General features: G+C 64.8%; 2 protein-coding genes across 2 annotated transcripts; one reads left to right on the top strand and one right to left on the bottom strand.

Annotated features, from left to right (window-relative positions):
- Positions 1–33: 33 nt before the first annotated feature.
- Positions 34–9,277, bottom strand: LOC120759819 (testis-expressed protein 2-like). Its single transcript, XM_040079450.2, is given in 13 exon segments — positions 34–305; positions 978–1,098; positions 1,389–1,601; positions 1,811–1,948; positions 2,049–2,181; positions 2,342–2,441; positions 2,538–2,788; positions 2,791–3,069; positions 3,457–3,742; positions 3,828–4,028; positions 4,117–4,985; positions 6,320–6,490; positions 8,962–9,277. Coding segments are annotated over 11 exon segments (2,715 nt in total). The 5' UTR covers positions 4,984–4,985; positions 6,320–6,490; positions 8,962–9,277; the 3' UTR covers positions 34–179.
- A 364-nt stretch (positions 9,278–9,641) lies between these two features.
- On the top strand, positions 9,642–12,025 carry MSRB1 (methionine sulfoxide reductase B1). The gene is made up of 4 exons (XM_040079176.1): positions 9,642–9,756; positions 10,225–10,367; positions 10,482–10,596; positions 11,082–12,025. Exons 1-4 carry the CDS (start codon positions 9,702–9,704, stop codon positions 11,111–11,113), a joined length of 345 nt encoding a protein of 114 aa, XP_039935110.1. The 5' UTR covers positions 9,642–9,701; the 3' UTR covers positions 11,114–12,025.
- The last annotated feature ends 3,009 nt before the right edge of the window (positions 12,026–15,034 follow it).

Below are 15,034 nucleotides of genomic sequence, written 5' to 3'. Positions count from 1 at the left end.
GCCTGGCTGTGCCCTGAACGTGTGCTTGCAGGATTTGAGGAGGCTCATCTGCAGAAGCAGAGGATGAGGGTGAATCCAGGCACAGCCCTGGGTGCAGTCAGTGGCCAGGTCCCGGCTGTCCCCGCGTCCCAGCGAGGTCCCTGAGCTCTGGGCAGTGTCCCTGCCCCTGGGTTTGTGCTTCAGAGCCTCCTGTCCCCCTTGGCTGGCGCGTCCCGGGGCAGCCCCGTGCTGGGCGGCCAAGGATCCAGGCCAGAGCTCATGATGGGAATGATGAGATCGTCCATGTTCGGCATCACCAAAATTTTCTGCAAAGAGGAATCCAGGATGACAAATCAGTGGGATTGAACGCCACGGGGACACTGCCTGCAGGCGCTCGGCAGGAGCCACGCCCGGGTCAGAGACCGGGGCTGGGAGCTGCAGGTCCTGGGCTCCCACCCCCGCAGCAGCAGCCCCAGCAGGGTCCCAGCTCTGGATGTCAGGGTGGGGACAAGCAGCAACAGTTTTTCTTTGCCCTGGCCACCTCCGTGGCTGCAGGGGTGGTCACAGCAGAGGGGAGGGACCAGCATTTTGAAGCCGTTCAAATGGGTGGATTTGAGGGGCCCTAAATGTCTGTGGGGACATTTCTGCTCTTTGAGCAGAGGTGAGAGGCTGAACACAGACCCTTGGGGAGGCAAATCTCCCAAACATCCCCAGACCAGAAGGGGCAGATTGATACAGCCCTGCTGGGAGGTGTCTGCCTGGGGCTGCCTGACGCCCCAAACCCTCCCTGCTTGAGGCAGCACTGCAAAAAACGGGAGGAAATCACTTTTCCTCAGCCCTTGAGCTCACTATTTGGGTTCTTTACTGTTCCAAGCTGGCCAGACCAGACCAGGTGTTTGCAGAAACAACTGGCCCGAACCGAGGCCGACTCTCCCCGACGGCAGCAACGCCCAGCTCCCAGCAGGGTTTGCTGATCCCCTGAACAACAGCCCAGGCACCTGAAATTCGTGCTTCAGCTTCTTCTCGATCCACTCGGTGACGTGCAGGAACGTCACCTCCCGCTCGCCCAGCTTGGGGCGCACCTTCAGCTCCAGCTGCGGGGGCACTCGGAAGCTGTACCTGTGAGGGGGAGGGAAAGGCAGAAATCATCACCTGCCGAAGACGTGGCACAGCCCAGGCGGCCCCGCCGCTGCCTTTTAGCGGGGAGGTGACGGCTCAGGCTCCCCGGATCTGTGTTGGCCTGGGTGCAGACTCCGAGAAATTGGAGCCTGAGGTCTGGGAGCCCCTTTGGGACAGGGCCTTGGGTTGCTGGTGCCCGTGGTGAGCCCGAAGCCCTGGCGCTGGCTCCGTGCAGGGAGCGAGGGGAGCTGGAAGCAGGATGCGCCTGCGGGGGGAAGGAGAGCCGGTACCAGACACGGTCGGTCGGTGGCGGGGGGATGTTCACGGCCAGGGTTCCTGCCAGCTCCTGCACCTCCACCGTCAGCAGCAGCGGCGTGTTGGAAACCTCCTCCATCTTCTTCTTGATGAACTCGTTCTCCGTGGCCTTCTGGAAGTACTTGGACTTGGCGATCTTATCCACGAAGCGCAGGATCTTCCGGCTCGTGCTGTTGCCGCTGACGTGGCTGAAGCAAGAGGGGCCCCAGCTCAGCCCTGATGGGTTTTGGGGTCCCCCAGCCCTCTGCCGCAGCACCCTACAGGGACAGAGTCCCCTCTGAAAGCTGCCACGATGTGCTGCGTGTCTCCTGCTCGGGACACCGTCCCCATGCCCCGTGCTGATGTCCCCGGCCCCTCCCCGTGCCCCCCACGGCACAGACCCCCGGCACCCCCTTACCCCTCGGTGCCGGGCGGGGGGAGCCGCTCCCCCGGGGGTCCCGGGGGCTCTGCAGTGGTGGCATCTTCCTCATCAGAGGAGCCGGCGCTGGACGACTCCGCATCGCTGTCCGCCAGCAGGATCAGCCGTGGCCTGGCCCTGCGAGCCCCAGGAGATCACGGGGTGCTCTGGGGACAGCGGCCTCGCCTCCCTGGGGCAGGAGGAGCAGGACGAGCCCATCCACGGACAGATTCCTTACCCCTCTCTGCCCGCCTCTGCAGGGCCGCTCTCCTCTGCAGAGCTCTCCTTCCCCAGCTTGCTGAGGTTCATCTTCGTCTCCAGTGTCATCTGCAAGGAGCCGCTGTAGGTGACCTCCATGTCCACCCAGAGCCCTGCCAGGGAGAGGGACAGGGCCGGATCAGGTCAGCACCACAGAGGCCAGAGCTGCCCGTGCACTGCCAAACCCTCCCGGCTTTGGGGACCGGGCTGGCAGCTCCGTAAAGGCATCCTGGAGCCAGCACGGGGCTCCCTGTCCCTCTGCGGGGCTCTTACCTCGCTCGTTGATGGTGGGGTTGGAGGCACTGAGCACCGAGGGGATGGATGTGCCCATGTCCAGCTCCGTCAGCGTCAGCTCGTTCATGAAATACGGGAGCTGATGGAGGGAAACCCCCACAGGGGACAGTCACCCCTCGCCGTGGGGCCTCGGGAACACGGCTCCCCCGAGCCAGCTGACGCTCCTGCCTCTCACCTTGATCTTGCTCAGCTTCTTCTGGATCTTGTTGGACACCTGCTCTGCCCAGTACTGCTCGCGGAGGAAGTCCCAGAAGACGCGCCCCACCAGCGCGTTCATCCACGCCATGCTGGCCGCGTCCTCGCCGAGCTGCGGGGGGACAGCAGCCGCCGGCCCCTGCAGCGAGGTGTCCCCGTGAGCAGTGGGACCTGCTGTCCTGTGCTCCCCTGCCCCAGGGCCTGGCCCCTCAAACACACCACAGACTGGAAGCGGGGTCCATCAGCCTCCGCTTGGCGCTGGAGTCCCGCTCCCGGCGCTGGCTTTGTCCCGCTCACCTTTGTGGGCGTGGGGCTGCCCAGAGCTCCGTGAGAGGGGCTCTGCTCCGGGCTGGGTGCCCCCTGTGCTGGCACGAATCGGGCCATGTAGGTGCTGTAATCCAGGAAAATCTCCTCAGCGCTTCCCGACACGTCCTTGGCCACGTCCATGGACGGGATGTCCTCGGCACTGCCCCCGCTGCTGCTGCCGCTGCTCTGCGGAGCCGATCCCGTGCCTGGGGATGTGGAATCACAGATTCCTTTAGCTTGGAAAACCCCTCTGATGTCATCAATCCAACCATTCCCCAGCACCAGCCCGTGTCTCTGGGTGCCACATCCACGTGGCTTTGACTCCCTCCAGGGACGGGCACTCCACCCCTGCCCTGGGCAGCTGTGCCAGGCCTGGACTGCCCTTTCCGTGAAAGAACTGTCCCCAGTGTCCAATCTGTTGTGTCAGGATGGCATCGGAGGTGACACGATGGTGCCGGTGACACGCCACCCGCCCTGTGCTGACGAGGTGAACCCCCTCGGCTACGCTTTGGGCCCCTCCCTGTCCCTCGGTGCTCACTGTGCTGCTGGATCAGCCCTGGCCCAGGGCACAGGCCGTGGTGGCTGCCCCTCACCTGCCCCGGCGTCACCGTGGCTGCCGGCTGTCCCACGGGAGGCTTGCACGAGGTGCTGGTACCACTCCTCCTTCTCCCGCCCCGTGCGCCCGAACAGGTACAGGCACCTGTCCCTGCAGTCCCCTGCGCCGTCCTGCCCGGACACCGGCGCCTTCCTGCTCCCCTCATCCCCCGGCAGCTCCGCGTCGCGCTCCTCTCCCTCGGCCGGCTCGGGGAGGAGCACGCAGATGGGATATTTCTTGTTCCACGTCCGCTTTCGGGCCAGGCTGGGGGGGCACAGGAAGACCTGCAGCACCGAGAGCGGGGTGAGACCGGGCCAGGCCTGGGGTGGGGGGTCCCCGTGGGAGGGTCCAGGGCAGCTCCGGGCTCACCTTGGCGTCGGTCAGGTCGTAGCAGCGGTGGCTGACGAAGACGGCGTCCAGGATCTCCTCCTCGAAGGTGGCTCGGCGCGGGATGTTGCTCTTGGGGTAGGACAGCTTGAGCGTGGCCCCGTCCAGCACGGCCAGCACCGAGTGCGTGAGCGACGGGTGGAAAAGCTCGGGGTCGTAGGCGTGCAGCTGGTTCATCCAGCCCTGGAAAAGGGGGAGGAAGGAGCCGGCTGGAGCACCCCCAACCCCGGGATCCCCTCCGGCGCCTCATCCCGGAGCACCCCTCTCCTACCTGCAGACGGGGGCTCTCCCGCGGCTCCCCCGGGAGCAGCTTGGGGCGCGGGCGGCCCCACGGTCCCCGAGCGGCCGGCGGAGCCTTGGGCACGAGGAGGAGGACGGCGAGGAAGCCGAGCAGCAGCCCGCAGAGCAGCCCCACGCAGAGCCCGGCGGCGTAGGGCGGCAGCGGCAGCACCAGGTACCCGTAGGCGAGCAGGGCCACGGAGGCGAGGGCTCTGCCCGGCACGGAGCCCCCGGAGCGCGGCGGCGGCGGCTCCTCGGCCGCCGGGAGCGGGGGTTCTGCGTCTCTTTGTGCCACCTCCACCACCTGGATCACGTCCCCGTAGGAGCAGATCTCGTAGCGGCAGTTCAGCGTGGGCTCCCAGGGCGTCCAGTCCCGCAGCCGGCGGCTCCCGGCCCCGCGGCTGCCCCCGGGGCTGCCCCCCGGCTCCTTGGCCCGGCCCGTGGGGCTGCTCTCCTCGGCCATCAGGCGGCTCAGGCGGCTCAGGGGCTCCTGCACGGCCTCCGACAGCCGCCTCCTGGTGTCCTCCAGCCTGGCGTCGCGCAGCCGGAGCAGCGCGGCTCTGCTCTCCGACGGGGACGCGCTGGGCGACGGCGGGGCCGTGCGCGACTTGGCCGGGCTCAGCCGGGGCTGGGGGTCGGCCAGGAGCATCCCCCCGGGCTGGGGAGAGGGGGGACGCTTCGTGTCGCCCTCCGCCGCGGGCAGGAGCCCGCAGCCGTCCCGGCCGCCTCCGTCCTCCCTGGTGCCGCCGGCGTGGGGCGTGTGTCCCTCGATGTCCCCACGCCGAGGTGAGCCCGGGGACGGTGCCAGGGCCGGAGAGGCGTCTGCTGCCACCGCAGCCTGGTCTGCCATCGCTCGCATCGCTGCCGAGGGACAGGGGAGCAGCTGTCAGAGCTGGAAGAGCTCCGTGTCAACCTCAGGGCACAGAACATCCCCGCTCACCGCCCTGGGGCATCTCCCGGGACCCCCGCTCGGCGCTGGGCGCCTTCCAGCCGGTGAGCTCCAAGGCTGCGTGTGAGAAACCGCTTTGTCTGAGGAGGAAAAACCTCAGCCAGGCGATTAGAGCCGGGGCTGTGAGAGCGCGGAGCTGCCGGGCGGGGATGCTGCAGAACCTGGGGGATTTTCCACCCCAGCGCATTCCACTGGTCCCAGTGCGAGCGCTGGGGCTGCCAGCAGGGATGCCAGGCCAGCGGGCAGAGCTCCCTGACTGCTCTAAAAGTTCCTGGTTTGGGGCCTCTGTTCCAAGCGCTGCATGAATCCAAAACGGAGCCGGCCCGAGCTGCGGGCCCATCGCAGCGCGGGGATGCTCCGCAAGCACAGTCAGCAACCTCGGGCTTTACTGGCGGTGCGGGGGACAAAAGTGTTTCCAACACAAAGTTTCCGCTGTCCTCAGGGGGTCTCTCTGAAGTGCTCTCCTGTCCCCAGCAGCCACCACCACCGCTCAGTGCCGCGCTCCTGCCAAAGCCACCGCCCGCCCCCTCGGAGCCGTGCCCCCTCCGTGGTTTTGGGGGGCAGAAGGGATCTGCAGGACGGGCTCTGCAGGGCCACCGCGGCGCTGAGCCAGCTCCCAGCGGGTCCGCGGGGCGCTCAGCCCCTCCCTGCCCTCCTCCCCTCATCCCGGGGACACCGGGGCTGCCGCACGCTCGCACCGCGCCGCCCTGGATCTTCAAAGCTCCTCAGTGCCAGGAATTAATTACAGCCTGTGCCGCAGCTGCCTCCAGCCCCCTTTATATAATCTCAGCTCTTGCTTTGCTTCTCCTTTGCAGGAGCCACTTGTTAACCCCAAATCGCCCGCGGGTGATTGTCCCGGAGGTGCCAGCTCCCGGCTGAGCCTGGCTGGTGCTGTCCAGCCCCTGGGCAGGGCCCTGGCACTGCCGGCGCCTGGCAAGGCACGGAAACAGCCCAGCGAGGAGTGAGTGAGCAGAGGGGAACCAGCAGTGGGGCTGGGACTGAGAGGGGACCTGCTCGAGGGGAAGGTGTCCCTGTCCACGGTGGTCTTTAAGGCCCCTTCCAACCCAAGGCATTCCATGATTCTGTGATCCCAAGGTGATTCTGTGATTCCAAGGGATCCCTCCCCTGATGCCACAGGGCCCCGTCCGCCTCCCACCCCTGCCCCTGGCCATGAGGGGTTTTCCGTGGCCCCACATCACGGCTGCTCCCAGCGCCCCCAGTGCCTCCCATCACCCCTGGTTCCTACCAGAACGTCCCTGGGCTGCTCCGTGGAGGGTCCTGCCCGGCCCCTGCTCCGTGTCCCTGCCGGGTCAGGGGCACGGTGACTGCCCAGCGCTGGGCTCGGCGCTCCTTGCGCTCCACTCCACCGTGCCCAGCCCTGCGTTCCCACCGCTCCCGTACTCGTGGGTTTTAAAGGCTAAAAAAAAAAAAAAAAAAAGGAAAAAAAAAAAAAAAGAAAAAAAAAGAAAGCAGTCTGTTTCCTGAGAGACCATTAGCACGGTGGAAGACAGAGATAATAATAGCCTGGGTTTGTATGGGAGTTCTCCTCTGGCAGGGATGGTGAGTACAGCGGGGGCTACGCTGCTGCTGCTGCTGCTGCCTCTGGGGAGGGTGGGGGGCACAGGACAGACCCCACTGGCTGCCCTGGCTGGACCTGCCGCACCCCAAAAGGGAGGTGCAGCCCCGGGGGAGGCCTTGCTGCTGGCTCAGGCTTCAGAGAGTCAACAGCGAGTGTGGAGGTGCCCCAGCACTGACCACCCCCCTCCCAGCGTGTGGCCCTGCAGGATTTGTTGCCCTTTACGGGATAAATTGGACATGGGAGGTCCTTGCAAAGGGGGGAGCTGGGAGGGCTCGGTGGGGTCACGGGCAGTGGGGATGATGGTGCCAGCGATAAGCCCTCAGGGGTGATCCCACCTCTTCCAGGACATCCCTGAGAAAGATTGGGGCTGAGTCTGCCGAGGAGCAGTGCTTGGGACACCCAGGCCAGGACGGTCACACCTCTGCAGGGTAGGGACACAGGACCCCTAATGACAGTGTCCCCCCTGGCCGTGTGTGGACGCACAAAGCCGTGACCATCAGCCTCTCCACTGGATCCCAGCTCCAGAATTCCGCTCCTTGCTCCCAGCTTCGGCTCAAATTCAGGTTCTGCCATGACCAGACAGAGACAAGCTGTGACCCAGCCTGGCCTGGTGCTCTGGAGTGTCTGTCCCTAAAGCATTCCCCTCACTTGGCCAGGGCAGCAGGAGGTGGCACGGCACAGCCTGGCAGGGTGGGAGCTCCCGGGTGGGCACTGCCCGCATGGTGTTTGCTTCGGTCGTAGAATCAGGGAGAGTTAATTGAAATATCAACTTCATTAACTTCCCTCAGCCCTCTGTGGTTAATTAGGGTGGCAGCGGCGCTGCTGGCGGGGACGTGGCACCACAGCAAGCGCTTTCCTCACCCAGCCAGGGGAGCTGGAAATCCCTCTCTAATTATCTGCACAAAACGCCGTGACAGAGCCCGGCTGTGACGCTGTCCCTGGAGCGCTCCGCATGATCCCGAGACCAGAGGGCAGCGGGGCGGCTTTGAGGGAATTCTGCAAGCTCAGGATGTAACTTTGGGCCGGGCACTGTGGAATTCCAGCTCCACGCTCTGCTCCCAGTTCCACATCACACCGCTCAGGGGTTCTGCTGGCGGGTACTGGAGTGGGTTTCATGCTGCTGGGGGAGCAAGGAGCCAGGTGTGCTTTGGAATGCCTCCAGCAGGATGCTGAGAGCCAGCCCGCCCCAGGAGCCGCTCCCAAAGCCTCGACAGCAGCCTGTGCATCCCACCGGAGCCTCTCCATGGGCTCGGCTTCACTCTCCCGTCTCAGCCATTCCCAATCCCGCTCGTCCTCCTGAGCCGCATGGCCGCTGCAGCTCACGGGAGCTCTCAGCCGTGGGGAAGGATCCAGCAGCCACTTCCAACCTCCATCCCATTCACACCGGCACAGCCTCACCGTAGGAACTGCAGCGAGCGGCAGTTCCCCGGCGGGTGATGCTGCCGAGACATTCGGGCTGCTGCAGCTCCTTCCACCGCCTGCAAATCCACACCCCCAAGGTGCGCGGGGCCCGGGAGTCTATTTGGAGCCTTCCCTGACATCCCGCTCCTCTGATCTCGGTGGATCTTGCTGGAGGCGCTTTCCAAGCAGCGCATCCCCCTCCCTCCGGCGCGGTGACGCGGCGCGGAGCCCCTTCCTCCCCCTGCCCGGGCTCCTGCCACGAGCCATCAATCCCCGGGGCTGCGGCGGGAGCTCAGCACGCCCGGGATGAAGCCTGACCTAATTCGAAGCGGCAGCATCCAGAGGGCAGCGGCACCGCCGGCCCCACGCCAGGATCCCGCAGCCCCGGGGGAGCTCCGGACACTTCCCTTGGCATTTGGGAGTGGGGATCCATCCGAGCGCCGCAGGGCCAGACCCCGCATTTTGTCCAAAGGACACCGAATTTTTTATTTTTTTTTTCCCCCTCTTGCACCATTTCCACCAGAGCCAAAGCCCGGAGATTCATCCGGGAGGAGGTTTTGGATGAACTACACAAGGAAGGATTTGCGGCGCTGAGTTTTGGAAGGAGAAGGAAGCTGCAGCAGCTCAGCCCCTTTGGAACCTGGCCAGGCTCACCTTCAGAGCCCTCACCCTGCCGGGCTGTCACCTCCTCCTCTCCGGGACCCCCCGCGCCCACGACGGGCCCGGTGTGTCCCCACGGGTGACCCCGGCCCTGCGCCGCCGGGACAGGCTGCTCCGTGCCCTGCCACCCCCGCACCCATCCTCAGAGCCCCAGGAGCCCCTGTGGGACCCCCACCCATAAAACCCTGCCGGGGAAAGCGGGACTGCCCGGGCCCGCCGCCCGCCCCGGGGCCCCGCAGCGCCGGTACCTGCGGCAGCCGGGGGGCCCGGGAAGGGTCGCTCGGTCCCGGGGGTGGAGCAGCGCCGGGGAATCGGAGCGGTGCCGGTACCGGGGGAGGAAAACGTGGGGATCAGTCCCGGTGCCGGGGGGACCGGACCTTGTGCCGGGGAAGAAGAGCCGGTGTCAGTGCCGGTGCCGGTGCCGGTGGAGGCCGGTCGGTCCCGGGATCCAAGGACTGATGCCGGCGCCGGGATAGCAGGGCCGGAGCGCCGCCGGTTCCGGTGGCGGTACCGGCGGTGAAGAGCCGGTACCGGAGGCTCCGTCGCGGTCCCGCTGCCGGTTGCAGACGCCCAAAGGCGGGCTGGAGCCCGCCCCGCTCCCACCGGCGATGCCGGAGCATCCGCAGCCCCGAGCCGGCTCCGCGCTCCGCCCCGCGCCCCCCCGCACCCCCCGGCCGGGGCTGCCCCCGGCTCCGACACCGCCCCGGGGCGGCCGCGGGCCGGGCCGGGGTTCCCGGGGATGAAGGGGGGTTCGGAGCGGGGACCCCCCCGGTACCGGCGCCCCCCCCCCCCCGGTTCCGCCGGTCCCGCAGCGCCCTCTGCGAGCGGCGGGGCGGGGCCGGAGGGGGGACCGAGGGAGGGACACGGGGGTGGCCCGGCCGGGGGGAGGGACACGGGGGTGGCCCGGCCGGGGGGAGGGACACGGGGGTGGCCCCGGTGTCTGGGCGTGGCCGGGCCAGCGGAACGGGCCGGGGCGCCGGGCGCAGCCATGTCCTTCTGCTCCTTCCTGGGGGGAGAGGTGTTCAAGGACCACTTCCAGCCGGGTGAGGGGCGCCCCCAGGGCTCCGGGGGTGCGGCCGGGGGGATCCCCAGCCGGGCGGGCGGGGGGTGTCACCCCGCAAGGCGGAACCCCGCGGGTGAGCGGTTCAGGGGGGGGTTTGGGGGGGTCCCGTCTGCGGAGCATCCTCCAGCCGTGGCTCCGGGTGCGGATCCATCCCCCTCCGCGGTCCTGGTTGGGATCCTCCCAACGGGGTGGGGGGATCCTCCCCGATGGGTGGGGGGGATCCTCCCCGATGGGTGGGGGGTCTCCATAGGGGCTTCGGGGTCTCTAATTGGGGGGGATCCCGCCCTGTGGGAACCCCTATGGAGAACCGGGGTCCTGCCCCTCCACCCCCTGCCCGGCCCTGGAGGTGCCGTGGGCTCCGGCCCCCGCAGCTGGCAGCGCCACGCGTGGGCAAAGTCCCGCGGGTGTCCCGTGTCACCGCTCTGACCCCTCTGTGCCGCCCTCCCAGGTATTTACGTGTGTGCCAAGTGTGGCCATGAGCTCTTCTCCAGCCGGGCCAAGTACGAGCACTCGTCCCCGTGGCCGGCGTTCACCGAGACCCTGCGCGGGGACAGCGTGGCCAAGCGCCAGGAGCGCCCGGGGGCTTTAAAGGTGCGGATCCCCGAACCCTTGGGATGTCACCAAAAAAAAACAACCCCCGGGGCTTGTTTTCCTCCAGCCCCTGAAAATCCACCTTGCTGCCAACCCCTCCCCTCGCTCCTGCAGGTGACCTGCGGCAAGTGTGGCAACGGGCTGGGCCACGAGTTCCTCAACGACGGCCCCAGGAGGGGCCAGTCCCGCTTCTGAATATTCAGCAGCTCGCTGAAGTTCGTCCCGAAAGGTACCGGCCGTGCTTTGGCAGCTGTCCCGGGCCGGGGAGGTGTTTTTGGGGCGCTGTGTGCCCTGCAGTGATTTCAGCTCGGCGGCTCTGGCAGTGCTGATAACGCCGGGAGCTGCTCCGGGGTAAATCAGGCTCGGGCTGCTCCGCTCGGGGCTCCCCCGCCTCCCGCTGGAGCTCCGGGCTGTGAGCACGGCTCTCCCTGGGTCTGAGGCGGGGCTGAGTTTTGGGGGGTTTCTCTGGGGCTGTGAGGTGGGGGTGTGTGTGGTGGCACTGAGGGGTCCGCTGGTCACACTCCCTCGCGCAAAGGGAAGTTGTTTCCTGTCGAGGAAAGGCCTCGGGAGGACAAATTCCAGGCGGCACCACGAGCTGCTGTCCCGCTTGTCCTGCTGCTGGTGATGTTGTGTAGCAAAACCCGCAAATAAAAAGGGCTGGTGGTCCTGGAGGAAGAAAACACCAGCCCTGATTGTTCCTCCCCCTGTTTTTAGGTAAAGCTGACAACGACCTGAAGGAGAAGTAAGCGAGCTGCTGCACCCGGCACTGCCCTGGGCTGATCCTGCCTTCGCTCCTTGGCGTGCACTGTCCTGCCAAGGGGCCCCACAGCAGGAAGAACCCCAAGGAAGCTCCTGGTTCAAGTTTTCCCCTGACTGCCCCCTGATTTCCTGGTCACGGTTTCCCCTGTTTTCCCTGGCCCAGTTTCCCCCTGGTTTCCCTGTCACGGCTCTCTCCTGGTTTCCCTGGTCCAGTCCCAACTTGGGGCTCTTCCAGCTCCATCCAAGGAGCTGCTGTGCCTGTGCTGAGCTCTCAGTTTGCTGCTGACAGTGTCCAGATCCCAGGCAGGCACCGATGCAATCCAGGCTGGCTCCGCTGGCACTTCCAGGGAATAACGCGGGATTAGCCGAGCTCGGGGTCGGGGTTAATCCCTGGAGCTATTCTGGGCTGGGATCATGGTATGAACTGCCCTATATAAACCCTTCCAGAGTGCTGGGGCAGCGATGTTTTATGTTCCCCCCGGGCAGCATCCAGGTGTTTTCCCTCTGTGCCCACCTCCCTTCCACGCCGGCGCCCCGGGCTCTGCCCTGGCCTTACACCTGATCTGCACTGTGCAATAAATCCCAGGGACGCTCCTCTGAGCTGCAGCCACGCTGATTCTCCTTAATTCCACGCCTGATCCGTGGCCTTCCCTCCCTGCCCCAGGTGCCAGACCCTCCTCTGGAAGGATCTTTGGAGAGGGGAAGGGCTGCCGCTGACCCGTGGGGTTTAGAGGGGTGCAGCTGCACTCGGGGCCGTGTTGGGGCCTTTTCCTTCCACGTGCTTTGCCTCGATCCCACGGATCCGAGGGCGCCGGGGGGAAGTTTGCCACGCCGGCTCCTGGAGCTCCCTGCTGGTCTGGTACCTCTCCATGCTGAAAATAAAGCACTGATTCACTGTGTTGGAGTGTTGAACACGCTGGGAACGGCATCCCGGCGCCGTGGGATCCTCCTCTGCTCCGTGGCTGCTGCGGTGGGATGTCTGTGCTTTTACCGGGAATCTCTTCCCATTTCCCCACGTTTTCCATGGAAAAGGGGGTTGCTGATGCGTTGGAGCTCCACTGGGAAGGTTTCCTTTTCACTCCACTTAGCGCTTTTTCCCAAATGAAGCCGGTTTGAGCTTGTTCCAGGTGTGTTCCTGGCACTTCCCGGGCTGTCAGGATTTTCTGGGCACAGGCAGCTCAGCTTCTCGCCAGAACTTCCCCACACAAAGCCGTGTGCAGGACTGGAAGCCACAGCCCTCAGCCTCACATGGGATCCTCACCCCAAACCCCTGGAGCCTGGAGGTTTGAGCTGGCCTTTGCCAGGCTGCAGTTCCCTGCTCCGAGGGGGTGAAGTCCCCTCTGGAGCTCAGGAGCCAGTGCCAGCTCTCCTCGCTTTGCCCTCACCTCGGGTCAACCTCCAGCTTTAATTATTCACCAGGTTCCAGTCTGGAGGTCCAATCTGCCTTTTGACTGATTCATCCTTGGATGGATTTTAGGAGATTAAGGGGAAATTCTTCCCAGTGAGGGGTTGAGGCCCTGGCACAGGGTGCCCAGAGCAGCTGTGGCTGCCCCTGGATCCCTGGCAGTGCCCAAGGCCAGGCTGGATGGGGCTTGGAGCAGCCTGGGATAATGGAAGGTGTCCCTGCCGTGGCAGGGTGGCACTGGATGGGATTTAAGGTCCTTCCCAACCCAACCCATCCCAGGATTCTCCCAGGTCAGGTGACGTCCCCGTGAGCCCTGGAAGTGTGGAAGGAAGGGATTTTTGGAGTGGTTTCCCCCGAGATGCTGCAATGGGAGGAAAACTTGGGAGTGCCAGCAGCGAGGGGATGGCAGAGCTTCCTCCCAGTGGTGGGCAGCGTGTGCCAGGGGGATCCAGCCGGGATTCCTCTGTTCCTGCAGCCGGGGGGGATCCAGCCGGGATTCCTCCGTTCCTGCAGCCTGTGCCAGGGGTGATCCAGCCGGGATTCATCTCTTCCTGCAGCCTGTGCCAGGGGGATCCAGCCGGGATTCATCTCTTCCTGCAGCCTGTGCCAGGGGGATCCAGCCGGGATTCATCTCTTCCTGCAGCCTGTGCCAGGGGGATCCAGCCGGGATTCATCTCTTCCTGCAGCCTGTGCCAGGGGGATCCAGCCGGGATTCCTCCGTTCCTGCAGCCCGTACCACAGCGGATCCAGCCGGAATTCCTCCGTTCCTGCAGCCCGTACCACAGCGGATCCAGCCGGAATTCCTCCGTTCCTGCAGCCCGTACCACAGCGGATCCAGCCGGAATTCCACGCCGCCTTGCAGTTCGTGGATGCGGGCACGGGAGGGTGCAAGTGCCTTTCCTAACTCTTCCAGGGAGGGAAGGGAAGGGACCGGATGCTCCTGTGGGATCTCCTGCATCCAGCCCTGCAGCAGCAAGGAAACGTCCCCGGAGCCAAACCCCCCGGGGATGGATTAAATAGGGGTGGGACATTTTCATGGAAATCTGGCCGGAGATGGGATTTTAGCAGGAATAATAAAGAGCTGAGGGCGGAGAGCTCCAGGCAGCGCCTGGTGCCGAGGATTCAGGATGCGATCCTGCAGGATGGATCCCGTCCCGTCCCGTCCCATCCCATCCCATCTCCCCGAGCACCCTCAGCCCCGCGGTTCCTCCCCGGACCCCGGGGCACTCGGAATTCTGCACTTCCCTCCCTCACTCCATGGCCCGGGCATTCCCTCTGCCATTCCTCCTCATTTAATTATCCCGCTAATGACGATTCTGCCTCAACCGGAGGATTTTGCTCAGTCGGGAGCAGCCGCCCCCGGCCCGGCTCTAACGACGCAGATTAAATTACGTTTCCAGGCTGACACAAACTTCCCTGATTGTTTAAGAAATCGTTCATTTCCTCCCCCGTAGCCTCCAGCTGACCTCCCTTTCGAGTTTTGTCGTTTATTTTTCCCCCCCTCATGCCACGCACGGGACCTGCCCCTGACCCTCCCCGGGATGGCTCCAGCCGCCAGAGCCCGCCGAGATTTAGATTAATTCTCTAATAAGACAACAAGCCCTATAGAAATCGCGTTATCCAAGGAAAGGGAAAATGACCTGGAGGCACTCGGAAGCTCTAATTACCGCTGTTCCTCGGAGCCAGCGCCTGGCTGCTCCTGCTGCACCCCTGGAACTCTCACTCGTGTTTCCAGTGGCTGCCCGGCAGCACGGGGGATGGCTGCTTTGATATTTGTGTCGGTTTTAGTCCATTTTGTCCTTTGAGCCACAGTTTTTCCCTGCCCAAAAGCCCGAGACTCCCAAAGCAGCACTTTTGGGGGTTACACATCCCTCGGGACCGGGGGCACCGCCTGATTTGGGATGCCCTGGCGCCGTCGTTCCCTGCAAACGCTGCCTCCATCCCAAGCTGTGCCAGCTCCCATCCCTTCAGAGGCCTTTGGCAGCAGTTTGCTTCGAAGGGATTGTTCGGGTTCTTTTTGGGGCCGTGAAAACGCGGGGTTTGTGTTAATTACAGGAAATAAAGGGGTGGGAATTTAAAAAAAATCCAACCCCCTCAGGATTTCCCGGTGGCACGGGGTCGGCGGGAGGAGAGGAGCTCCCATCACCTCACCCGCCCCATGCCAGACCTCACCCGTCCCCCAGCACCTGCAGAAAATCCGCGGCTTATTGCGGTTCATCCACGGGCAATGGCACGGATCATTGGTGCCACTGTCACTCGATTTGTGTCAATCTCCCCACCCCAAATCCCACCTCTGCCCGGCACCGGCCGATCCCATTCCCCGAATTTGGTCAGTCCGACCGAACCTCCCAGCGCCACAAGGTGGGGAAATTTGTTTTCGGTTTGCGGTGCGTGTTAATTCGGGAGATAATGACAGGAGACATCCAGAGCGAGTCCGAGCACGCCGGAAAAAAAATGTTTAGCCCAAGGAAAAATTTAATCCTTTTTCTTTTTTTTTTTTTTT

This window comes from Hirundo rustica, chromosome 15 (assembly GCF_015227805.2).
Source record: "Hirundo rustica isolate bHirRus1 chromosome 15, bHirRus1.pri.v3, whole genome shotgun sequence".
Taxonomy (NCBI): Eukaryota; Metazoa; Chordata; class Aves; order Passeriformes; family Hirundinidae; genus Hirundo; species Hirundo rustica.
Note: the sequence above shows the minus strand (reverse complement) of the source record. Positions and strands in the feature narration are given on the sequence as shown.